The sequence below is a fragment of the Anomalospiza imberbis genome, chromosome 5, assembly GCF_031753505.1.
Source record: "Anomalospiza imberbis isolate Cuckoo-Finch-1a 21T00152 chromosome 5, ASM3175350v1, whole genome shotgun sequence".
Taxonomy (NCBI): domain Eukaryota; kingdom Metazoa; phylum Chordata; class Aves; order Passeriformes; family Viduidae; genus Anomalospiza; species Anomalospiza imberbis.
Genome location: NC_089685.1, coordinates 27901472 through 27927649, shown reverse-complemented (window position 1 = coordinate 27927649; position 26178 = coordinate 27901472). Strand labels below are relative to the sequence as shown.

Below are 26178 nucleotides of genomic sequence, written 5' to 3'. Positions count from 1 at the left end.
AACACATGGATTTCAAAGTTATCTCAAATAAATATCTAAGGCCAGACGGGATAACAACATACTCCCTCTGCACTTTTGAAGTATGGGGTAATGAGATATTTTTTTAAACCTGCTGCAGGTAATGAAAACGCTTCATAAAACATAACATCCCAGTAAAGTTAGTGCAAAAACTGTTGCATCCTTCATAAAAGACTTACTCACTATTGCTTTAGTAAATTGCTGGACACTCTTCTCTTAGTTATGGTAAAATCCCACAGCCAATTCACTGAATTGCCGCAATTTTCACTTCAGGGATAGAGACAGAAACTGGCAGCCCAGTTCTGACCGATTTCTACTTATTTTAAGAAATGTTAAAAAACACCGAGTGGGTATCAGTACTTATGATTTATATTTATGTCTATCACTGTGTCCACAAGAGGGAGTCTGTTACCCTAGAAAGGAACTGTCTAGTTCCTCTGCACAAATAACAAACGTGCAACTTAATTACATTTAAAGATCATAAAATTATTTCTGCATAAATATTTTCTTTTTTCCTAAGGTAAGGTTAGCCATTAGTATTTGACAATGATAATACACACACCACCTGTTCATTCACTATTGAAGATGCACCAAAATATGCAGAGTTCTCATCTGGAAGTGGAACTTGCTATTGTCAGAAAATGAAACAAAAAAATAATTTAAAAAATCGAATGAAATAGAATAATTTTAAAAATGCAGCAAATAGCTTTTTGATCTTATGGAGTTCTAGAGGTATCACTTCAGTCCTGTGAGACATACTATCTGTCAGTGTTAGAAAAAATAAATATATCCTCTGTTCAGAAATATCTAGGTACAAATGTCCTGAGGACAGCTCATCCTGCAATGAAAATGGCAGGCAGGACTTATTTACCTCTGAGATAGAAAAATTTTGACTCAATAACTGGTAAAGGGCTGAGATGAAAATAATATATTGCGGTATACTAAAAATAATGTGTCAAGAAATAAGAAAAGTGGCCTTACTCTGTACTGCAATTATCATCTCATCACCTATCAGTGGTAATTGTCAGATCTGCTCCTAGACAGAGAAATTCTGGAGGTGCAATGCAATTCTTTGAGAGCATTTTTGCTAGTTCAGATTTTGCTGAGCCCACAATAGATAAAGAAGAATGCCAAAATTTATTTAGAACCTGTAATCATCTATAAATGGTGTGTTTACAGTCTTGCAGACAGGGTTGGGGGAGTTTCTGGACCATCTGGAAGGGATGGGGAAGTACAGCAAAGGGTATCAGATCTTAGCATATGTAATCTCTCCACATTTTCCAAGCATGGCAAGAGGAAGTAAGTGCAACAAAATGTCGTACTGAAATGGTGGTTCTGTACAGGTAGATAACCCGTTAGCATATTTTTAAAACTGGCAATAAAGATGACGTAAGCTGTTTTGATGGAGGAATACCATAGTTCACCACAACACTGTAACAGATTTAAAATAATAGCTAGCAGTCTTGATTGGTTTTTCTGTTCTAGAAACCAGTTTTGGAACACACATAAGTGAGTACTGGGGGCAGGTCATAGGGTAATTTACTGAAATAGGTCTCTTTTGCTGGCAAGATATTGTGTCTATCTTTAGTACAATGAGAGCAGTTTTCTGCCTGATCAGCTTGTAATTTAGTCACAGTCTTAATACCGATAATCTTATGTACATTTCTCTTCACACTATGAGCAGATACTAGCTGACAAACACATATGAATGTACAACAAAACATTGCTTTCTACAATAATATAATTATTGTGAAGAAGTCATGTGGGAATCTGTATTAAAACTAGCCGAAATGTTTTTTCAGAATGAAGTTCTTCATGTCTTCAGTAGCATAGCTGACACATTCTTGATCACTGCCCAGTAACACAGAGGATGCAAAAGCAACAAAGGATGTAGAATACCCAGATTCAACAATCAGTACTTCTCCTTTCAAAGCAAAATAGAATAAAAAAAGCCATTCTGAATCAAAAAAAACCAGATTCAAATGTCTGCCAACCTCAGCCTAAGCTGGAAAGATAGCCTCTCATTTTTTTTTTAAGGTTAATTTTTTTTTTTAATTTAAATATGGATCAGTATTTCTTTCAAAATCTGAAAATATTTAACACAATATACTGGTTTTAATGCTGATTAGACATTTTGGCAAATCGAATCAAGGTTGAGCCTTACTCAAAAACTGCATATCTCCCCATTTGTTCCCACCTTGAAGACTTTGCTCCAACCTTTTAAGATAGTCAATCATTTAATAAAACAATCTGAAATAGCTGTTGAATAAAATATGCAAGATTTGAAAATCAAAATAGGAGCTATTACCTGTAAGTTGGAAAAGGAACTGCTCGAGCTCTGCAGTTCATTGAAACTTGTCCATCTGAAGATTCTTCTGGATAGATAGTATCAATAGGTTGCTCCTCGAAAACAGGTCCATAACCTTTGTTTCCTTCCTCTGAAAACAGGATGGAGTTTCAAATTAAGCACTTTTTAACTAGCAGTCAAACTGAAGATGAATTTGCATCACACATTCAAAAATCAAAATGTGAAGGTAAAATAATGAGTCACCCGAAGTTAAATTCTATGTTCTTCAGCAAAACTGGAGCAGTACAGGTAACAAAAGTGCTGTCTGTCCTTCACAGACTCCTGCCTTCTGAGAACCAAAGTAACTCACACTTTGCAAGTGTTATTATTATTATATAGTATTGTTTCTTCTAATACTACCTTGTGCCTTCTCTGATGAAATTAATTATTTGTCACTGTTTAGGCCAGAAGTGGAGATAATTAGGAACTGAAGAATTGTCCCTTAGAAATACAGTGAGACCAACTTACTTCACAGAGACCAACAAATTCTGATCAAAAAGGTCTACATCCAAAACAACTAACCATAGTTATTCCTGATCTTATAGCCTAATAATCACCAATGCTTTTATGTGTTTAGAAATAATCTTTACTACATCAGACAAAAAAACCCTTATATGTTTGGTATCAAAGCCAAAAACTATATTGTTTCCAGATCACACCTGTCCTTCCTTTGAAGCTAAAAGGTCCTACACTGAAAATAATTTCAGTTTGGAAAGTCAAGCACTTTAAGGTAAATAAATGTAAAACAGGTTTGAACACAAACTGTATTTATTATCTTTATCCTTCATCTGTGGATGCTGTTGTAAAGTTGGTAGGGTCTGCCCACCTCTGCTGCACTCCCTTCTCCTTTATCTCCTCCAAGCACACAAGGTTGCTCTTTGGGGTCTAAGAAGCAAGACTAAGAGCAAAGGTGCAATGAATTGGGAAAATTCTTCTCAGTAAATCCAGGAAGTAACAGGGTTTTTTTCATGTGAAAATGTCAAATATGCATTCTAGGTACAGAATGACTCTGTGAGGAGGCTGTGGATGCTCCATATAGATAAAATTTTGAGACAACACAGTTGTCTAATTCTCACAGGTCTCTACTGAGACTGAAATAATAGTATGGACACTTGTAAGCAAATTCATGGGAGAACAAAGGAATACATGATTGCTAAGAGGTTCACTTTCCATTCAAATTCAGAGCCTTGCTTCAAATCCTAGAGATGCCAGAGACTTGTAAAATGACTGCAAGAACCTTGAATTACAAGCGAAACACAAGAAACAAAACAAACACAGCTTTAACTAATAAGATCTTCAGAGACAGCTGAATAATTTAACTAAAAAGCAATGGTTAAGGATGGAAATTATTTTCAAAAGCAATGGTTAAGGATGGAAAAATCCTAACATTTTGCAGTAGTATCTGTGCTGTCTGTGAAAATTTGCTACATGTCTTGTAATTAAAAAAATCTCAGATCAGTAAATAAACTGGCAATGTAAAAGATGAATGTTCTTAAATCAAATTATGACTTTGTACTCATGCCCTTAAAAGTCCTGTGTTTGGTCCTAAAACATTTTAGACTAAATTAGACAGTTTTTAGGAATCCTCTAAAAGAAGAGTCTCTCTATATACCTAAGGAATGTGATTTATACCCGTGTAAAAATACCACATATAAATAAAACACTCTTTCTGCAGATATCTTTTTAATTATTTCTAAATTCCCTATTCATAGATGGACTCTGGATCTCAGCACTAGAAGAAGACTGCTTGCAGATAAAAAGAAAGTTCCCTTTCAACTTCAGATCTGGGGTTAAAAAGTCACCATTTCCCTTGAGGACAGAAGCAGGTACAGAAGACACTTTTACGATGTGAAATACATGGTCAGGCAACTTAATTTTTAAAACTAATTAATGTATTGAGAATTCTTTCAAAGAAGCAAAGAAGAGCAGCTAGAAAGGCAGAGCTTTTGAACAACGGTCTGCTTTTGTTCATATTTTAAAGCACAACACAGTATAAAAATCTACATATTGCTAGACCAAAAGAAGAACTAATTTCAGACCGAAAAGGCAAGATTCACATACTTGCTGAGAGACTGGAATGACTAAGCCAGAAACCTGATGGCATGTTCTGTGCAGTTCTTAAATATGAGCACAGAATAACAACAGTCTCCAGCACCAAACAGCCATATCATATGCAGCTGACTCTTCACTTTAAAACTCAAATGATGTTACAGAAGACTTGGGTACTTCATGGTATGCATTTTTAATGCTGCAAGCACTATTAATTATACTGAGTGAATGCCTGCTTCTCACACCTATCAAATGTGTTTTAGAAAGGCACTTCTGCTGCAATCTATTATGAATTTGGTTTCAGGTGTCTGTCTGCACAGAATAAGATGTGCACACTGAATTTCAGGCATGGCAAATCTGGCATTTAATAAATAATAAACCTTTCATTCTCAGCCACAAGATCACGCTTGGACCAGTCATATGAAACAGCACATGGGAGAAAAGAGAAAGGGGTTGTGAAAAGATCTTCAAGAAATGTTCCCACTTTAAGTGAAGTACCATGACTGTGTGACAAAGTTTGCAGAGTGACAAAGGGAAGACTAAGAGTACAAGTAAAAGCATCAGCTCACTGAAGTTGTGCCTACATGGAAAAGAGAAGTAGATAAAGAAGAAGAAAATAGATATATTAGGAAAACTGAGGATGTAATGAAGAGCACATTTCCTATGTTTAGGTCCTGCTTTAGACAAGAGGATGGATTATCTGACCTCTCAAAGAGTGCCCTATGTTTTGGGTAAATTTCTTGTGATTTGTATTTTAAATTGGAGCAGAAGCTATCAACTGACTATTAGAGGCATTCTTCAGTGAATTCTGAAAACAAGACTCAGACCTTTCAATATTGCTAAAATTAGGAAATCTGTGCAAAGGCCAAGAAAATCTTTCCTCAACTGACGAGATTACAGATCCTGTATTAGAATCTTTTTCTCTGGAAGGTGGTCATATCATTCATTCTCCAAGTGACATTTTGTAATAAGTCTTCTCCTTCTCTTTGTGTTTCCTGTACACCTATCTATTTCCCTGGCACTTAACATTGCCAAAAGTGGCTGTCTGAGATAGTTGTTGGGTGTGAGTATTGATCTACCTGAAAGTGTTGTATCCAGTTACATATTTTAACATGAGAGAGGGACAAAGATCTGTTGACATGGCGCATGGCTAGATTAACCTTGAGTGCTAAAGGATGCTGTACATAAGAGCCCTGGAGTCATTCATTATCAGTTTAACTAAGTTGTCAGGTTCTGCATTAGCCTTGCAAGTCCAGAAACCATTTGATATTTAGAAGCAGATCCTGTGCTGTTTTCAATATGTCAGAGAAATGAGGACCCACCCATGTCTGAGAAGCTCATGATCAATAACATGATGGTCTGGGATTTTGGAAAGCCAAAGTATCTCCATCAGGCATGCAGGAACATAAAATGACACTTCCACATTTCTGAGCACTGTGATCACCAAACATATTATGATTATTTATTTACAAATATCAGACACTCAGCAGTAGTATGAAATGGTCTTCTAAGATCCAAGCAGGGACAAGACAGACAAGGTAAACAGGCATTAAGTATATTCATCCACTTCTTTTTTTGGAAGAAAATTATTATCTCTCTTTAGAAAATGTGAGTAATTCTATATGTTGTGATAAAAAGCTTTAAATAATGTAGATTCTAGCTCCCAGTTCAGAAATGCCTTTTTGAACCTACTGTTCTGGAAAATGCCCAAGCATAAATAATTTAAGGTTTGAGGACTTGATCGGTTGTTTTTTTTTTTTTTGTTCTTTTTTTTAATTCTCTAAATCATGCAAGAAAAGTTGTACTTGGAACTCATGGGAAGCTTATGTGCTGAAGCAGTAATATGTTCATGTTGAAAAAATTCATAATGTAGCATCACGATGATGAAGAAGAGAGGGGTACATCATAAGTGTAAGTCATCAAGATGCTAAAGGCAAATCATTTTCCAAGAACCAGTCAGCACTCAAACAGAAAAGGTAACCACTCCAGCACTCTCACTTCATATTATATGAAAGACTAAGACTGACTTTGAGAAGGCTGCCTCTATTTTTCTGGACCCAAAGGAACAGGAGAATTACTTCTATTTCCTATGTGCCAGTGAGGACATTGAAGAGCCCCATAGTTAATGACATAGTTCCTCCTTTACAGTAAGTTTCAAGTATGAAAAGCTCCAGCCCCTAGCAGAGCAAGTTTCTCCACTTGTGCCTAACAGGGTACAGTTTTCTTGTCTTTTCATACTGCCAAGGGGAATGTCAGCCAATACCAATTATTGTATTTTAAACATATTTCCATTTGCCTAGTCAATATTTAAATCTTTAGGTGGTTCTTCCTCAAAAATGTAAGTGTTAGTTCAGAAGTGACTGAAGAGCCTAACATGTTGATCCCCTGGGAAAGGCAGTGACCAGCAAATTAGGGATGAAGCTAAAGTGCAGTAATTGCTCTGCACAATCTCCCCACACAAGCCTTCCTGGTGCATATAAAGTATCAGCAACACACTCAGAAATTCAGCATGCTGTCTAACAGCATCCCCATGTACTCCTCAAAACAACTGTCTTGCACTGAGAGGCTCTGCATTTTGCTGGCTTTCTTGCTTTCCTTGCCTTCTCTGAAGTTTCAGTTCCTAGCGATTTTTGGAAATTTGATTACCTAAAAAGCAGAAGGGTTTTGACATTTTTACCCCGGACTATTGCCTCATTTTGCACAATTCAGAATAGTTTACTAGAGTGACAAGCTGCCTTCTAAGGCATTATCTGACCCAAACTCAGATACTTTCTAGCTCTGCACTATCAAATCCCAAGATAAAAAGTTGAATATTTTATGAGAAACATATTATCAGAGGGACATTTTTCACTATTGATTCCTTTCATAGACAAATGTAATCTAGTATTCATTAAGCACAATAAAATACAGGGTCTTTGCAGATTTTTATTAGTCTTTTGGAAGAACAAAACAAGCTGTAGCTGAAGAACAGTCTTAATTCTTTTGGTGATAGATTAGTATCCCAACTGAAGACACACTTGAGTTCACTGATTTACATGGGAAGTAGAGGATGACAGATAAGTTTGAAATTCAGACTTAGCAACAGGACATGAATCTAAAGGGGAGTCAAAGGCAACTTGGAAGTGCATTGGAGAAATGTCAGGGGGAAGTGGAGAAGAGTCAAATATTATCACTAACAGGCATGAAATAACGTTTTTGGCAGTGGACTGACAATCACTGACATGTTCTCTGAGGAGTGATTTGCTGCTCTCATTTGCCTTGCACTACTCAAAGTGCACTCAGAAAAGCAACTCTTGTAACAGCTGTCTGTTCTATCAGTAAGTGGAAGACCGAATTATTTATGGCTTTTTCACCAGTTTATATCTGCAAGACTACATTTCAAGCAATAATTTCCCTGGAAAATAAATACTGTTCCTGTCTCATTGCAGATGATCTCTGCCTATACCTTTGATGCAGTAATTCATAAAATCTTTGCTTCCCTTCAGTTAAGTAAATGCACATTCACCACGGATGAGAAATGACCAGTCAATGTAACAGTTCTCAATTTCTGCCTTTAACTACCACAAAACAGAACTGGCTAAAAAAAACAAGGTGTTTGCTCCAAAGCAAACTCTAAAATTCTAAAAACATATGTATTTCACTTTGGGATTTTTCTTTTTAGAATTTCCTGCAGTGAGAAAAAGAACAATTTTAAAAAATAGTAAAACCCATCAGCTTTTAGAGTCCCAGAACACCTGTCATCTCTTCAGGCCCAATTCTGAACATCTCAAGTCAGTGCAGCTTCAGGTTGCTAGCTCTCTATTTCCCAAATACTTCTAGATGTTAAAGTCTGAAGGCTCTCAATGCTCAGTCAAATACATGAATTCCGCATATTTTCAGTTTTTTTGTCTGATATCTTTGCACTTGGGGACACCCATAGTGTGAGACATCTCAAAACAATGTATCTGCAAGCTATCACTTTCCTGGGTCCAGAGTAGTTAATATAATTGTAGGTCTGTTCAGGAAGCATGGATTGCAAAAACCTAGACTACAAAGTCACAGATGTGCTTGCCAAAGGCAATTTACAGAGTGGAACAACCTAGAACTGTGGATCCAGCACTGCAGAAGGCAAGAGGAGACAAATATACTTCCAGAGAAAGCTTGTTTTGCTAAAAGGTGATAAAAGAACTTCTTAAATACTCTGCTTTCAATATATGCTTCCAGTTACCTTGCCTCTTCACTCTGGAAGTTGGTCTGTCTTGCTATTTTAATGAGAACTCATGATCTTTCTCAAAAACTGTCCCCATTTTACACATCCTCCATTACTGTTGACACTGACAGCATTCCGCTTGATAACATCCTGTGTGAAAGAACACCTCCTAGAACTTGACTTGATCGCTCTACTTGTGCTCCTTCTTTCTCTTCACTATCTTTCAATTTTTAACCACACTGAGAACACTTCCAAGCAACCTGTTATATTTCATCTTGGTTACTGCAGATAAATATTTTCTGGATACAAGGGCATTTTCATTGCCAAGAAATACATTCAAGACAATTACGAGTAATTGCCAGCAGCTCTCAAGCCTATTTGAAATGAGAAACCCTCCAGCAAGATTCAAGTGGTGGGGCTGAGCAAAGAATGCAACACCAGATTTATATAACCTAGATAGGTACCATAAACCCCAGATGACAGAAGCAGATTTTCACTACACTCAAAAGGTTATTTAATTATTTATGTGAAGTAGAGCAGGTCCAGGAGCAAAGAGCATGTTCACTACTCAGCCTTGCAGAAACAAACACCCTCTGATTATATAAAACTAGGAATCTTCCACATTGGAGGGTGATGCAATACCTTTAGAAATGGTCACAATTCTTAACTTTGGCTTTTGATGAAAAATGAAAGCAAGTATTTATTCCATACCAGGAGATAAGTTAGGAAATGTGTTTGAACGGTCACAGCACTATTAGAACCTGCCCTGGATTCACAATCCTTCACACCAATGGCTCCTATCTAGTTTGTGGGTCTCTAAGAGTGCCAAGAACAACAGTCCAGTGAGAGATCAAACGAGCCTTGCTATGACAGTGTCAGTGTGCACTCATGCTGCACACAGTGTCATGACAGCCCACTCTGTTCTTCCTCTGTCACTCATTTGTTACCCTCACAGCACATGACCTTCCAATGCCATTCTCAGGAACTTGCCAGCACCTAACTTCTGGTGCCAAGGTTTTTTTGGCTAATGGGCACAATTGTGATGTGCAGAATACACAGTAACACTAATGATTTGATCCTGCCTGTCAAAAAATTACCTGAACATTTGTTCTTCTTGACTGACTCACCTCTTTCACCCATCAGTGTCCAGCACTTGTTGGGCTACTGGAGCTGATTGATGTCAACAGATCCAGACCAAAATCATGTGTGTAACATTACTGATAGCACTTCAGTCTTTTTTTAATTAATATTTTTATTCTTTCAGGAAAGCCCAATATTGAATTAAAGTGGTGAGTTTAAGGTTTTTATTTTGCTTCTATCAGCAAGCTTTATATCTTAACAAAAGAAAAAAACCCTTGAAACACAGAGCAAATATATTTTGAAGATATTGATTTTTATTAGGCATCAGTAAATCCTCCATCAAACTCAGATGTGGACTAAAGAACAGCATTCAAAACCATAGAATAATGTAATGTTCCTGCTAAACCAGAAATCACCCTGTGAGCTCTGGACTAATTTCTTAAACGCAATGAGCTTACATCACAGTGTAAGTCAGATTTTTTGACTCAGTAATGAGGAATATGGTCTTATGGTAGTGAAATTGAGGCAATGCCTGAAATGATATCCCAGATTAAGCAATTTTGTGACCCTCAAAGTAGGGAACGGTCTAAAGCCTACCTTGAAAATAACCATAACATTACTACACAATGTTTGCACTTTTCAAATATTGGTCAATATTTTTTGCATGCTGTGTTTATGCTAACAGAAAAATTCATCCCAGCAACTAAAGCCCAGCATTCATTTAAATTGGCATGGAAATCTGAAACAAGCTTTACAAATCTCAAAGTTGTTTGGAACAATTGGAATTTTGCCTTTTCACAGACCTCCCTCTATCTCTTAAAATGGAACTCAAATTTCAATTGCAAACATTTCTCTAAATGCAGATGCTAGAAATATGACTCCAGAATGTTTTATTATTTATGCTGCCACCTCTATTCATGAAAAAAATTGCAATTTTTAATAAAAAACTGAAATCAGAATATGCAGAACTACCCCACTGGCTTACGAAAAACTACCACTACAGTGGGCTTCTGAAAAATTATGAATTTTAGATGGTATCAATAATATAGAATTTTGGTTTTCATTACTCTAAACATGTTGATCATCTGTGCACAACAGACAATTGATATGATTTTATAATCGAGAGAAAGATTTCACTCTGTGTATCAAATTAGACAATGCCAAATTTAAAGTCCAGATCTGTCTTTTTTCAAACTTTTTATTATGGCAGCCATTCTAATAAATATGCTCCCTGCCAGTTTCATTGTTCACATTTAGTAGTTTGTTGTATCAGCACAAATAAATTAAAGCCATACAAACATTCTAAGTATCCTTGAAACACATGAAACTAACAATTATTTTAAGGAATTAACACAGGAGATCATCTTACCTGCTGCCAAGGAGTAGACAAAACAGGGTGTAATAAGATGACAGATGAAAAACCAAATGGTTATCTTCCGTTCAGCCATTATCTCAAAAGGAATTGTGCACTGCAATACCATCATTCAGAGAACTAAAAATGCCTGTTACAGAGAAAGAAGAGAGAGTCAATAACTCTGACACAAGGCTTTATCTCATATCATATTTGGCCTGGCAGATGATTTGACTAAACTGAATACTTAACAGTTAATATAGGAGAGAATCTTTTGAATAATAAATGCATCATCAGAATTTCTGGATCAAATTAGTTATATCTATTTTTCTGAAAGCACTCTGTTTCAGAGTACTCAGATGTTCTGGTGATAGTATAATATGGTAAATGTTAAAACTGAATATCCTTTTTTACACTTCTCTTCTGGATTCTATCCTCCATCTCAGTAAATACTACATTTCAATTCATGACTTCAAAGTCTGTAAAAAGAAGACTACAGTGAAACTAAAGTACATGCATCTCTTTCAGATCCATTTTGTCTAGTATATCACTATTTTAAACTTTTAGTATAGAATTAATGGTCCTTCACAAAGGTGGTTATATTTTTATGAGTTTCTTTTTAAATACTGAATATAATCATTATTGTAATGTTGTTTTCAAAGGTTTCTCTTTTCCATATGGGAGAAACTCTGCCTGTATATATACTAAAGCCAAGCTAAAAAAGCATGCAGTTTCTTTTAAATATTCTAAGGTTTTGTAAATGATTTTTCAGATGCTTCTGTAAGATTTGTTACTACTTCCAATCAGAATATTTTGCTAGCTTTTTTCTTCCTGCTAGAGACTATTATCTATCTCTTCAGGGAAATGTGTCATCATGTTTGCAGTGTGCAATTCTCTAAGTTTTTTTGATGGATTTCTTCACAAATATAAAAATACATCCTTTACATCCATCACACCTTGTTCTTGCTTCTTGACTGGTTCTGCTCTAGCACTCATTAAGAACTTCACACAAAGCAAGGTTTCCAGCTTATCACTGACAGAATACTGTATCTCAGGCACATGCTGATATCATCCAGTCCCCTCAGTATGTTCATTTTGTTACTATTTCATTATAAAATATGCTTATACATACTTAAACACCCTTCAGTAATATGCATCCCAGAACATGGTGCATGCTAAAAAAAGAAGACCTGTAGATGAGGGACATTATTTAGTGGTAGACTTGAGCAGTTCTGGGTTAGAAGCTGGACTCAATGATCTCAAGAGGTCTTTTCCAACCTAAATGATTCTATGATTCTAATATTGCATTGTCATTTTTTGCAAAGTGTAGTCTCAATGCTCCTGATGATTCTGACAGTGACATCCACCTTTTACCATGATACTTGTCCTTTCCACGTCAAAATTTTTACTAAATTCTTCATTTCCAAAATCCACATATTTTAAATTTTGCTTTGAAACTGTCCCATTTCCCACTTCCAACATCAAGAAAGGGGCAATTTTAAATCATAAAGCACAAGTACAAATACACTTGACTCCCTAAGTATGGTCAGGATAAATCCTGCCCTTATTACAAAGAGCCTCTCATCTGAGTTGCTGTAAGACATGCCTGCTGCAGTGTATGTTTCTCACATCTCCCCCTGAGGTGGCTAGGAAGGCATCTTGGCCACTGGGGCCTTTTACTTGTCCCCTCTTTCTCAGAAAAATGCTAAGATGTTCATTTGAACATGCCTCAAACAGTTAACTTTCTTTAGAACAGAGTTTCAAGAGTGTTTTGATAAACTCATAATGCAGGAAAATGACAAGAAATATCACAAGAAAATCTTCTGGCTCAGAAATTACAGGAGCTGTTGCACGTCACATTTTTCCCTTTTTTAAAGCAGGATAAATCCTTAATAAAAAGTTAAAAGCTACATGATCCTAAAATTATGGCTGTTACATGAAAACTGTGCTCAGCAAAAGACAGATAAGAGTTAAACACTGATTCCCCAGAAGTGAGATTTATTTAGAAATATTCCCTAGAAAAAGGCTCTTAGATTGGCAACAAACACATATGCTTACTGTAGCTGGATCCAAGAAGAAAGATTTACTAAATGTCTTTACCTTCCCACTTCTGTTGGCACTAAAGTTTCTTCAGATTCTGTCACACAAAGGACATCCACAACTATTTCAGGCATCTACCTTGGCCAGCATATAAACTACTGTGTCTGTATGATTCATCCAGAAGACAGTGGTAGGCTTGATCAAGAAATGACTTTGTATACTTTTCCAGCAGCCATGCCCAGACTGTGACATCTTTGTGATATGACACTGCCTTGCCTGAAACATTTGTTTCCAAATGACATGAGTAAATTGCATAGTTATGCTGAAATAATGCATATAATTAAATAGCGAAGAAACAGGAACTCTTTAGGGAACAATGGTAATTACACAGCAGCTCATGACGATAATAACTGTGTTCAAGTGTATTGATAGAGGAGATTGTTAAAAGCACTGTGTTCTCTGACATTATAGTCAGAGTTGGAAGATCCCTCCTCCCTCTCTTCAGCAGAATTTAGGTTGGATTTTGGAAAGATACAATGTCCTCTAGTTCTCCTAAAATCCCTTTTTGCCGGCTCAGAAAAAAAGCTTTGAACAAAGGCTCCAATTGCAGTAAATAAGAATTGTGTCAGTAAATGCTATAAATACTTTATCTTATTCAGAGACAAAAATATCCACCCTGCCAGGATTTAAATCCTTTCCCTACTATCACTTATTTCGGTTGAGTGGGTTCTGTATATATAGCACAGCCATCCCTCCTGATTCATCTCAGCTTGTGGGTGAGAAGCTGTTTCACATCGCTCTGCTGAATTTTGGCAGAACTGGCTGCTATGAGATGAGACAGCACACAGGTTATTGCTGTGTGTGTCAGGTGGTAGAGCTGTGCACAGTGTTACCACCCAGCTGCCCAAGGAGTCGTTCTGGCGTATCTGAGGTAGCAGCATTCGTGCTGGAGGCAGCACTGTGGGCTGCAGTGCTCAGGCAACACAATCTACTTTTGCTCTACAGCTCTCAATCTTTTTTCTTTGCAGAGTGAGAGGGATATTGCTGCCTAATTAAAAATCATTCCTGAACAAATGAACAGCCAAGTCACTTTTCTCCTCTGAAAAAGCAGTGACTACAAACCTCAACATACTTCCTTCTTCTTCCAAACAAAGCATCACAACTTTAGCAAACAAGTAAGACATTTTAAAAATATGTATTAAAATGAGAAGGCATTTAACTGCAACCATGCCATGTTTAATTACTAACTAATGCTCATTAACACACTTAGGTCCCTTTCAAATCTACCATTTCCCAAAAGAGCCAGTCACCCCTACTAGCCTTTGCTAGATTCAAAAAAAAAAAACAAGCTCTGGTGAGCTGTCTGGAGTGCAATCCCCAAAGGAGGTGGAAAAAACTGGGGCATTGGTTGCTGAATGAGAAGCATGTTTAATTTTGAACACAGGGACCTGCCAGAATGCTTCTGGAGGCTTGCAGTGTCTCATGATGCTTCATTAGGATGAGAGGTGTTCCCAGGACACAAGGGTAAACCTGTCTCTCTATAGTATCCAATTGTAAAGATTCTTTAATCTCTCAAAATGCACTTTAGGAAAATGTCTACATTTTCTGCCATATTGTGTGAGGCTTTCTTCAGATCTGCAGTGCCCTTTGACATTTATTAAAGAAAAAAAGACACCTATTTTAGAGCTATGGAAGCAGACGGTGTCTTCCATCACCTCCCTGCTAAATCCAAACATGCAGATGACATCATCATTTTGCAAGGACATAAAACATTTATAGGGTAGACACAAAAAGAAATTACAAACAGCAGGTAATTGAAGTCAGTTGAATAAAGATTTTCAAGATCAAAGGCAGTACAAACAAGGTACATAATCTACCAGATTTGAAATCAAGAAGGGATAGGGATAGACAAGGGACAGCAGAGCAACAGTAGGAGATGTTGTAGGGGTGAAGAGAAGACAAAGAAAAGATCTCAACACTAGAGAGGGAAGGAATGTCATGTAGGATATGTAGTATCTATGGGAAGATGGAAGCAATAAACCAACCCAAAAGGGCCAGTAGAAAAGAAGGCAGAGAGGGAAAGTGAAGGAGACATAGTTAGATAAAAATATATGAGAATTACCAGTTGCCTCTGTCAGTAAATCTCAACATTTACCATGGAAGAGCTTTCCTGAACCTCGCTTGTCAAGGCTTTCAGTGTGGGAGCAGCGTGATTACTGCATCAGCCCCCGACATCCACTCCGGGCTCCAGTCAGGAACCCCAAGTGCTGAAGGAGAAGAGAGGGGGCAGAAGAAAGTGTTTAGGAGCTCTGGCATGGTACAGTTAGCTAGAAGAGGTAAATCAAGATGCTTGTTATTATCCTCATTTCCTGGTATATTATGATAATTATAGACATTCAAGTTTTAGAATTGGTAGAGATTCTGTCCAGATTAGACTGTAAATAGATACAAGAATCTCAAAGAAATATGTGGTTCTCTACTCTTTTTCAAAAAATAAATGTATATAATTGCAATAATTCACTCGCAAATTAACACAGTGGCAAGTTATAATCAAAGTCTTTTAGGAGTCACACAATACTTCAGCCTAATCAGTGTTTTGTATTTGTTTTTACTTCAGACTCTTTCAATGGTTTTTGTAAGCACGTAATTGCTCATCCTCTATTTTCTTAACAGACTTAACATTTTTTTCCTATGATAAGTTACTCCTCACAAATCTTATTAGTTTGCTCAGTATGTAGAAATACCACAAAATGTTTCATTTAAATATATAATTATATACATTGCATATTATTTCTTTTATCACATTTTGTCCTTTTCTGCTATTTTGGCCTTTGCAAATTAATTCTGTGATTAATGAACGAGTTCTGACAATCTGGGTAAAAATGTGCCATTAAAAAGGGCACTGAATCTTGTTCATAAGTCTGGCTTCTCAACCATCACCCACACACAATTCAATTTACTTCTGAAGCCAATACTTTAGCCACTAGCATTTATAGCTTTCTCTATTACTGGAAAAGTGATGACAGTCAAGTTCCTTGCCACTGCACAGATTTGTCTCATTCCAGTGGTCTGGGATTGCTGTAAGCAAAGTTCCAAGCCAGCCCTGCTCTTACAGCACTGCTGCATCTGCAGAAGATCTTAGGTGTTAGCTGGCTCTCACTTACAAGTCCAAATGTGACTTTAGTTCCCTTCAAAAAGGCTTGTAGAAATACTTCATTTCCTTATGATTTCTAATTTTAATCTTTCTTTTTGACAGATTTGTTCAAGTGGAAATGGAATCTCAAATCCACCACTCACAGTACTGCCCACTGGCCCAAACAGTCCATCACCAACAGTTGTGCTTCTAATATTTTCCACTTCATCTTATATAAAGAATATAGCTTCACTATCCCTTTCACATGAATGAAATCCAGCTAAAAAGAACATCAATTTGATAGCCCGTAAGTAAGATACTCTTCTTGAACACAATTTACAATTTCAAGGACAAAATGCAATGACATAACAAAAAAAGCATAAACTTGGAGCAACATGCAGTCTAATTCTTCCCCTCCAATAACTCAATGTTTTTTAAATGCTTACAAGTGATAAGTAACCAAAAATTAAAAAAAAAAAACCACCCCCAAAAAAACCAACCAAAAACCAAACCCAGAATCAGTTTATTAATATATTTTAAAAGGCTAAATTAGCAAGTGATGCTATCACTACTGGATAACTCAACCAGCTCTGATTTTGCTTAATAAATATTGGCTTGGAAATACAAAGAACCAGTATCTTGGAGGTGATCTGGAATTTAATACCATCTGGAATTAAATCTGGACAAAGATGACAAGGAAGACAGGAAGGGATTCTTCAACTGCACCAATAACAAAAGGAAAACAAAGGCTACAATGTGAGTCCATTGCTAAATGGAGTGGGAATGCTGGTTACACAAGGATGCTCAAAGAGAGCTGATGGACACCCTAACAAGGCTGCTAGGAATTATCTTTGAAAGGTTGTGGTGATCAGAAAGGGTCCCTGAGGACTGGCAGAAAGCAAAGGCCACCCTGGTCTTCAAAAAAGTCAGCCTCACCTCAATCCTCAGAAAGCTATCTAGTGCTTCATGCCATCTCTATCCACATAGATGATAAGAAAGCAATCAAGAGTAGCAACAAAGATTCCTTAAAGGAAAATCATGCTTGACCAATCTCATTGCCTTCTACAATAAAACAACTACCTGGATGAATGCAGGGTGAGCAGTGGGTATTTTCTAGCTCAACTTCAGCAAGGTTTGCAACACTGTCTTGCATAACATCTTCATAGGAAAGCTCCAGAAGTGCAGGCTGGATCAGTGGACAGGGAGGTGGATTGAGAACTGGCTGAACAGCAGATCCCATAGTATCATAACAAGTGGCACAGGGTTTAGTTGGAGTCCTGTCACTAGTACTGCGCCCAGTATGGTTTAATGTATTCATCAATGACTTGGATGAAGATGCATCCTCAGTAAGTTCACTGACAACACAAACCTGACAGAAGGGCTGATGCCCCAGAGTGCTGTGAGCCTTTCAAAAGAGCCTCAGGAGGTTGGAGAGACGGACAGAGAAGAATTGTCTGAAATTCAATGAAGACAAATACAGGTCCTGCACTTGAGGAAGAATGCACCAAGAGGCTGCATCATCCTTCCCATTTTCATTATTTCTCTCTGTTTTGTCTTTTTGTTATTTTGTCCTCATAGTTTTAATAATAAACACAACTAATAATATGTCTTATTTTTCTTACTTGCATCCACTGATCCATTATGAATCAATATTAATTTTCTTCCCTACAAGGGCCTCACAGCTCAGATAATCAAAACCTCTGTAACAAAGGGTCATCTGGTAATACTATTACAAACACATATTTTCAGGAACCTTAGGCATCTTCTAATTTGTGGTAAACTCAAAGACTCATCTTTACTATTAATCATTAATACAGTTGAGTAACTTTTCTTTAGGCAGGTGCAAAAACATAATTTTGAAATACTTCCAGATCATGAAGTCTTCCTTAGTGGTACTTACACACTGTCTTTAATTCACACATCAGCAACTGAGGGTCAGACAGTCCCTATCCACACCATTTGCTCTACCAGCAACTAGTTGCTCTTTCTTCTAAGGTAATAAATAAGAAAAAGATCACTTACTACTGTCATAACTCACAGTCATCACTCACTTTTCTGAAAGCTTGCTGTAAGGGCTTTGCTGATTAAAGATTGCCTGGTAAAACAGTTCAGCAATAAACCTCCTTCCTAGTCCCAAGCATCCCGCAGAACAGCATACTACTCTGTTCCCATACGTACAATTAGCTTCCAATTGTGTCTTAAAGACCAAGCAGTTTAAATTTGACTCCAAGTTAACCAAACATATCCAAGTATCTAAAATCAGCATGAAAAAACATCAGCCACTAAATAAATAAATATATATCCATTACTAAAACTGGGTATTCCTTCATGATAACACAGATTTTTAGGTTACTTTGGCCAATAACTTTTAAGGGACAAAACACATTAACTTCTTGAGAAAAATGAAGTGTATAACTGATGTTATTTTTCTGAGCTTTAAATTTTGTTAAAGTTTATAAAATAAAAAAAATATTAATCAGAACATAATATTGAAATTAAATCTTAAAGACATCCTTTTCTAAGAAAAAACAATCATTTTGTTTCAGAAAAACGAAACGAAGACTTTAAAAATCTTTATCATGCTCTTGGCATTTTCATTTGATTTTTACATTTTCTTGAACTTAGCAATACATTGTTATTCATCGGTAAATGGAGACACTGGAATGAATCATGTATATTCAATAAGTTCACAGCAGATGTATTTATATATAAAAAAATTAACAGTTTATCCATATAATCTGCAACTCAGGACACCCTATAACATACTACTTATTATACAGCCAAAGACAAGCTCTGTGGGAAAATTCATCTTCAAAATGCATGTTTCCTAGCAACTCTCTTGAAATCAGAGTAGCATTTTTTAAATTTACATCAATCACTTGGAACTGTTGAGAATACTTAAAAACATGTCTTTCATCCTATGAATAAACAGTTTGAATCAGACTAGCAGCTGCAAAAAGGAGAAAAAGGAAAATCAATTCAATGTTTACTAGAACTTGCTGGTGGATTTTGGAACAATACATTATTTGTGCCTTTTGGTTTTAAGCGTACACATTTCAGAACAGATGTTGGTGAGATCCATTGGCGTTTTTTATAGGTTTGAGCTGCCATCACGATTTCAAAGATCCTCTGTGTTTTAAAGACTACTTTTCAAGGATACATACTCATGAGGTAGGCTTAGCTGTACTCTGGAGATTTTAGCAGACAAGTAATGGTTTCATTCTATTGGTTCCATGACCTACAACTAAAGCATTGTTTCTGTAGTCTTCAGATTTTTGGGAAGAAAAAAAAAAGAATAAAACTAATTTTTTTGAAAGCTTAGTTTCTTGCCTCCTAATTGTCAGTTGACACTTTTCATACATGAGTAACCTATCAATGCCAGTAGAGCCTCAGAGGTACACAGCATGTACCAAAATCTCTCTTAACACTTAGTCAACAAGGAGGGACACGAGGACATATACCAATAGAAGAGCCTTTGGAAATCCCTGCGCCAAAACTACTACACCTGACATAAGAAATCATACTTTCCCATTACCTAAGAAAAAGAAAAGCATACAATCACCTGCAGACATTGTTCTACCCAGTAAAAGCAAAGTAATCAGCATATATTCTAATAGCTCTGGTGATATGCTAGTGGATCTACAAATTATGCTTTAATTCATTAACTTTTACACATACTTTCTATCATGCCTGCCTTTGTCCTTCCTTGACCTTTTCCCCAAAGTGTTCGAATTGTCTTAATTGATCTAATTTAAATGGAGAGGCATGTAAGGTACTTTTCATATTCAATTTATTTGTAAAAAGAGCATTGATAAAACTACCCCCAGATGTACAGGTGAAATGACAAGAGAACAGACAAAGTGTTACTCACAGTAACCAATACTAGAAATTAAACAGCATCATTACCTTCTTTGGAATCTCTGTGCTCTCATACTGATGGAGATATGAGAACACAGTTTAGCATGTGTAAGAATATCTTAAAAGGCTATGTGAAGGATGATGCTATTTGTAGTGATCCAGAAGTGCTGTATATTACATTCTGTGGTCTGCCTATGCATCTGTCGAATGAATCATTATATCAACACAAATGTAGCCATTTAGTATATCCATTTCACAAAATATTACAATAAATCACCTTTTAAATGTACAATGTACAATGTTTGTTTCTGTAACATTCTTTGGGGGTATTTGCCTTCTTTAGGTAAAAAAAAAATTACAATTTCCATTACAGTACCAACAGTATGAAAAAAATCTTCTAGTGGAGAAAATGACTATAAAATATTCAATATACACAATTAAACTAACCAGACATTTTGCATCACAGTTTTAAATATCACCTTTTTCTTCTTATAAGAGAGTAGCTACAGAGTAGCTCTAGGTCACAGCACAGATAGCTTCTGTGCTGATGGTATAACACAAAAATCCTTTTATAAGACATTGAAATTTGACAAGGAGTCAATATTATCTTAGATATCCCATTTTATATTACTATTTGCTTTGGTAATTTATTTTAATGCTGTAATCTGTCTTTCCTGTTATACCAAACACAGAAATATAAGGGCAATTTTGAAGACATAAAATTTCAGTATTTGTGATCCAACACATGGTCCCAAGTCCAAGCTTTTGCAGATCATTCTTTGGACTCCTCAGCAGAAACATGACAACGATAGGAACATACAGTCCTTTGTCAGTATGGCATACTGGTACTGAAGGATTTAAGTAGAAGCACAGTGGAACAAAGGAAATAGCATGATGGTTTAGGATCCCAGGACCAAGGTTAGGGTTTCTATGGGAATAAAGTGTTATCAGATTATCATGAAAAGATGAATTTCATAAGACGTGCAGCAAACTTCACTCCAGGAGACACGAGATTTCCTCACAGAGCATGTACCAAAGAATTGGGAAATAATGTACATTAATATACCCCTTTCTTTACATGAGAATTGAATAAAAGCTAGATTTTTCCTGATTTACATGGGGAAACTCCCCTTTGTCTATGACTACTATAACATGGTCAAGAACAGATTTTTTTGATACAGACAAAAAGAAAAATTCTCTTCATCTCTGCTCTCATATTTGACACCTGAGATTACAGTTGAGGAGATTATTTAAGACACTTTGCTATATTCTTCAGTAAATTGTGTGACTTCAGACTTGTCTCCGTGTCTTATGTGAAGAAAAGCGATTGAGGAGAAAAAACAAAGTAAGGAGAATTTAATTCCTTTGCTTACCATCATCCTTCCTCTGTCTTGACGTTTATTTTCCAGTACACAATTTGAAGAAAACAGTCACTAGTGGACAAATTTACTATTCACAAAATATTATAGTGCTGTGCCTATAACATATAATGTGTCAGATTTTTTCATTAAGTGCTCCTGTTAATACCACTAATTTATGCTTTATGGCATATCTAAACATTATTTCTTCTAACACATCATTAGTATTTTTTTTAAATGTTTGTGGTTGGCAGTTTGGATTTTTCTTGCAAAGAGTGTGAACCTACAATGAACACCAAATGCATCTGAATCTAATACAGAGAGAAATGGTAAGATGATGGTCCTAAGTGACCAGTATCAAGAGCTCTTGGATTCCATTATGTTTTAAAATAAATGATGTGAAAAACAGATTTGTAAAGAATTCTCAAAACCTGACAGAAAGTTCTCACAGTCTTGTACATCTGTATGCAAACACTGAGATAAGGTATGCTGACTTAGGAAGGCCATGGAATAGAGATGACATTGTTGAGAGAGAGATTGAACTAGAAACAAGTTTCAACAAGTTTCAAAATATGGTCTTAAAAAAAGACTAGATATTTTAGAGAATTAGAACTGTGAAAGATGCATTGTAGCAGGAACGTGTGGGGAAAAATATAGGTGATTGGTGTTAGAAGTAATAGCAGCATTGTGCAGCAAAAGCTAATAGGCTGAAAAACATTTATAAGGTATTGTAACCAGGAAATAGGTTGCCTTCTGATGGAATGGCATTGAGTTTTACATCTCTTATGTCTCACTATTCATCGAGACTGATAATGGAATAATTTTTTTAAAATGCTTCTCAGTTCCCCCTCTCTGTAAAAACTGGGAAAATCAAAAAAAGTGACTAATCCAGCATGTCATATATTTTATTGAAACCATCTAGCTAAAATAAAATGAAAAAACAAAATCATAAAATAAATTCTGAGGAGGGATCTGAAAGGGATCATCTGCTGCTGTGAAACAATTTAATGAATTTGACTAAAATCTGTAAATATTTTGAATAACTTTATATTCAAAACTGAATATTTACCTTGAAGATGGTTCTAAACAGGTTGTTTGTGTTTCAATCAATGTTTTGTTATTGATTTTGCACATTTTAGTTTTCATTTCTTATGTGGTGTATAACTGTCACGGTTTGACACTGGCACAATGCCAGCACCCCCATGAAAATGCACCTTCCCAAATAAATGCTGTGAGATGCGATCAGGTACAGAGCAGAGCAGGCCCAAGGTTAATAACAAAGAAAAGAACTTTATTAAACTACTACTACTATAAAAGACACACACACACTAAATCTAGGATGAAGACCTTCTAAAACACTCTTCCTCCCCTCACTCAATTTCTAAAAAACTACAGTGAGACACCACCTGGGACTCCTGATCAAGTTGCCACCCTTCAGATAATCAATACTCAGTCCATCAAGGGAGAGAGGAGTCTCTCCTGTACCATAGACCCCCCCCAGGAAACACAATTGCCACCCTTCTGTGTTTCCATGTCACACATGGCACCGCCCGGAGAAAATCTGCCAGTGTGACACTCTCCTTTCCATGTCACAGTGCTCTCACCACCGTGCACGGACAGACTGCTCATAGGGCTCCTTTAAGGATGCTTTGCCAAGGACCAAAAGAGACAACAGTTCAGTTTCTCATTTTGGGACTACAGTCCCCCCCATTTTCTTCCTCCCCTGGGGCCGAGGGTCTTAAGAACAGAGAACATCTTCTTCTTGAGGACCGAGGGCATCACCACACCCTCCTCAGCTTTTTTCTGTTCTTCTCCATTCTTGTGCTGGTAGTCGCTGAAGCAAATGTCTTGGCTCACTATTGCATTCCCCTAAAAATGCAGTCTCTGTTGAAGGAGAATTTGGTTCAGTCTATGCTAACAAAGAAAAGTCCAGCCACAAGCCACTCTATCATCTCCTCCTACCAAAAAAACTCCTTCTTCTAACATCTCAGATCCCAGACTGTCTCTCTTCTACTTTAAATTGAGGAAGAGTAATATTTTACAAAGCCTTCATTTCCCAGGAAAGGGTTAAAAGTCTCAGACTCCCCAGAGAGCTGAAATCTCTGCCCAGAACTCCAGCTCCCACAGCTGGGCACTGTCCCCCCCTTCTCCTTCTCCTCTGCCGGCGCACTGCTGACACTGTCGCTGTCTCTTTCTCTCTCTCTAGAGAGACTCTGGGGGGGGAACACAAACATCCCAGATTTCCTCCACCCTTCCATGCACAGGGTCTAGCCCGGTTCCAGTCCCTCCACCCTTCGGCCTACCTCAGCCTGGGCTGCATGGCTGCCCCTCCCCCAGCCAGCCCGTGGCTGGGCAGGGGAGGTCTGCACCCCGCACTGACCAGAACCAAAGAGACGGTTCCCCTGAGAGTTCTTACTTCTAACCCCTGTGTTCTCAGAAGCGTGTCTATGCCTTCAGTGGTCAGTCCAAATGCCAATATCCAACCCTGACCACTGATTGGTTTGACTGCCAACGTCCTGAGAAAATTCACTTCCATGTCAAACCATGACAATAACCCACTTGTCTTTCTAATTCCCAACAGACACAGGTTAGATGTTACAATAATATTCAGGTGGAAGTCTGACAGCCCTTGTTAACAGCTCTTACAGCAGGCATTGTAAAAGTTTCCTTCAATTCAAGAAGAGACTTTAAAGTATATCTCTTTGAGGCTATGTTTCAGGGTCACTTTGACACAGGAAACTTCCTTTCTGATGTCCTCCCTTTCAGAACTGTATTGATGGTCGTGCTGCCAGGTCGGCGTGCAACTGCAAGATACAAACAAAACTCTGAAGTCTTGGGTCTCCCATGTAATAGTGCCAAAGGAAGGACATGAAAAAAGAAATTACAAGAAGAGGTTTTAGACCTGTTCAGCTTGGTAATAATTGTCATTTGGAAGTAAATGTAAATTCACTCCTGGTATAACTTCAAATGACAAAAGTCTGTTTAAAAAAAAAAAAAAAACGTAATTAACAGTAAGTACAAAGCAGCCACAGTGTTCTTCCATGCTTAGAAAACTAAGGCATTCAGTGCAAAAAGGAATAAATTATGGAGGTTATAAACCAGAATGGGTTCTCTCTGGACAGCAGCAATTCTGAAAAACCTGTAACAGATACAGTGGACAAGGAATTTTACTGGGGTTTCCAGGACAATGCTGTGGCTAAAAGAACTGTGTGGCCCTTAGGGATTAAATGACTAAGAAGTACAAGTATCATGGGAATCTGCTTGTTAGAAATAAGCAAATTTGCTTGGAACTAGCATGACTCATATATGAACACTATCAATAATTGAGATGCTGAAAGACATTTATTTAAAGAGACTTTAAAAAAAAGCATGGAGAAATGTAAAATATACAAGTATATACAAAACAAGTGGAGAAAATTCCTTATGGCAAGAACTTTGCTTGTTCAACCTGTATGGCTTACCAAGGAGATGACTGGGGAATATCCTAGTCACAGGACATAAGTATGGCTTGAAAATAAGGGAGACAAAAGGGTACTGCTATCTTCTGGAGAAAAACATAATAAACCAAAAATCTGGATTTTGATTCTGGAATTATTTAGATGGTATGTATGGTTAAATTTTAGTAAGGCATTGTCAGGGTCTGTCCTTTCCCAGCTCTTGAGGTCTTCAGTAACTACTGAACACATTTTGCAAGGCAAAAAGTACCAGCACCTGAGGCAGCTGACCTACCTCAGAGCTCTCACTACCTTTCAAGACCTCAAGGTGCAGACAGAAGGCAGATGATGATGTTCAAGCATGCTGTTTTCCCAGAGTGGGATCCTTTCAGACTGACAAGCCTTGTTCCCAACACCACTTTATAGCACCTCCTTTTAGTGTTTTCTGCAAAGGACACTGTGATTCCAGAAAATAAAGTGCCATGCTCCAGTGAGGTTCAAAGTAGATTATTTTTTAGTGAGGAGCAACTTTTATTGCTCCTAACAATTAAAAATACTCCAACTACATCTTTTCTGAATACTACAAACAGCTGTGGAAGCTACAAACAAAGCTGTGATCAAGAGATCAAAAATATAGAAAGAAATTACTGTAAAAGAAAAACTTCTTGATAATAGCTACACCAATTACAAAAGGTCTGGAGATGATGTTGGATTATGAATTATGGTGAAAGATGTTCCATTTATATAGAAATAAATTACCTGCAAGAAAAAAAATCTTTATAACCAGTACACTCATCATTTCATCAGCAGCAAGATAAAGAAACAGACCTCCATGTATTACGGATAGATCTTTCTGCTTCTCTCTTAAAAACAAGCTTCATGGTACATTTTAAATTTATGTAATAGGCCATATGTCAAATTCAAATGCTACAGGCAAAGATTTTCAAGACTGACTTCTATATCTATTATTAAAAATATAATTTTCAAATACTTTTCAAATATTTTTGGGTGCTCTCTCCTTTCCTTTTTTTTTCCTAAGCATTTTACTCATTTCCACCAATTAATTTAACACTGACACTTCAAATCACATTATTTAAGATCAGATGCTGCTCACTCTAACATCTACACTCCCACTCTTTCCCCAAACATAATTCACTTCTTATGTCTCATTTTTTGTTTTTCACAGAACCACTAGGTTGAAAGAGGGTTCAAGATCATTGAGTCCAACCCATGTCCTAACACCTCAACTAAACCATGGCACCAAGTGCCACATCCAGTCATTGTTTAAACGCATCCAGGGATGGTGATTGCACCACCTCCC

General features: G+C 36.9%; 1 protein-coding gene across 1 annotated transcript in view; it reads right to left on the bottom strand.

Annotated features, from left to right (window-relative positions):
- Positions 1–26178, bottom strand: part of CNTN1 (contactin 1) — a 124837-nt gene that overhangs the window by 62956 nt on the left and 35703 nt on the right. Inside the window, exons 2-3 of the mRNA XM_068189984.1 lie at positions 11053–11185; positions 2327–2456 (exon numbers count right to left, since the gene is read on the bottom strand). Coding sequence (XP_068046085.1) covers positions 2327–2456; positions 11053–11167 — 245 coding nt within the window. The 5' untranslated portion in view covers positions 11168–11185. The remainder of the gene's footprint in view (positions 1–2326; positions 2457–11052; positions 11186–26178) is intronic.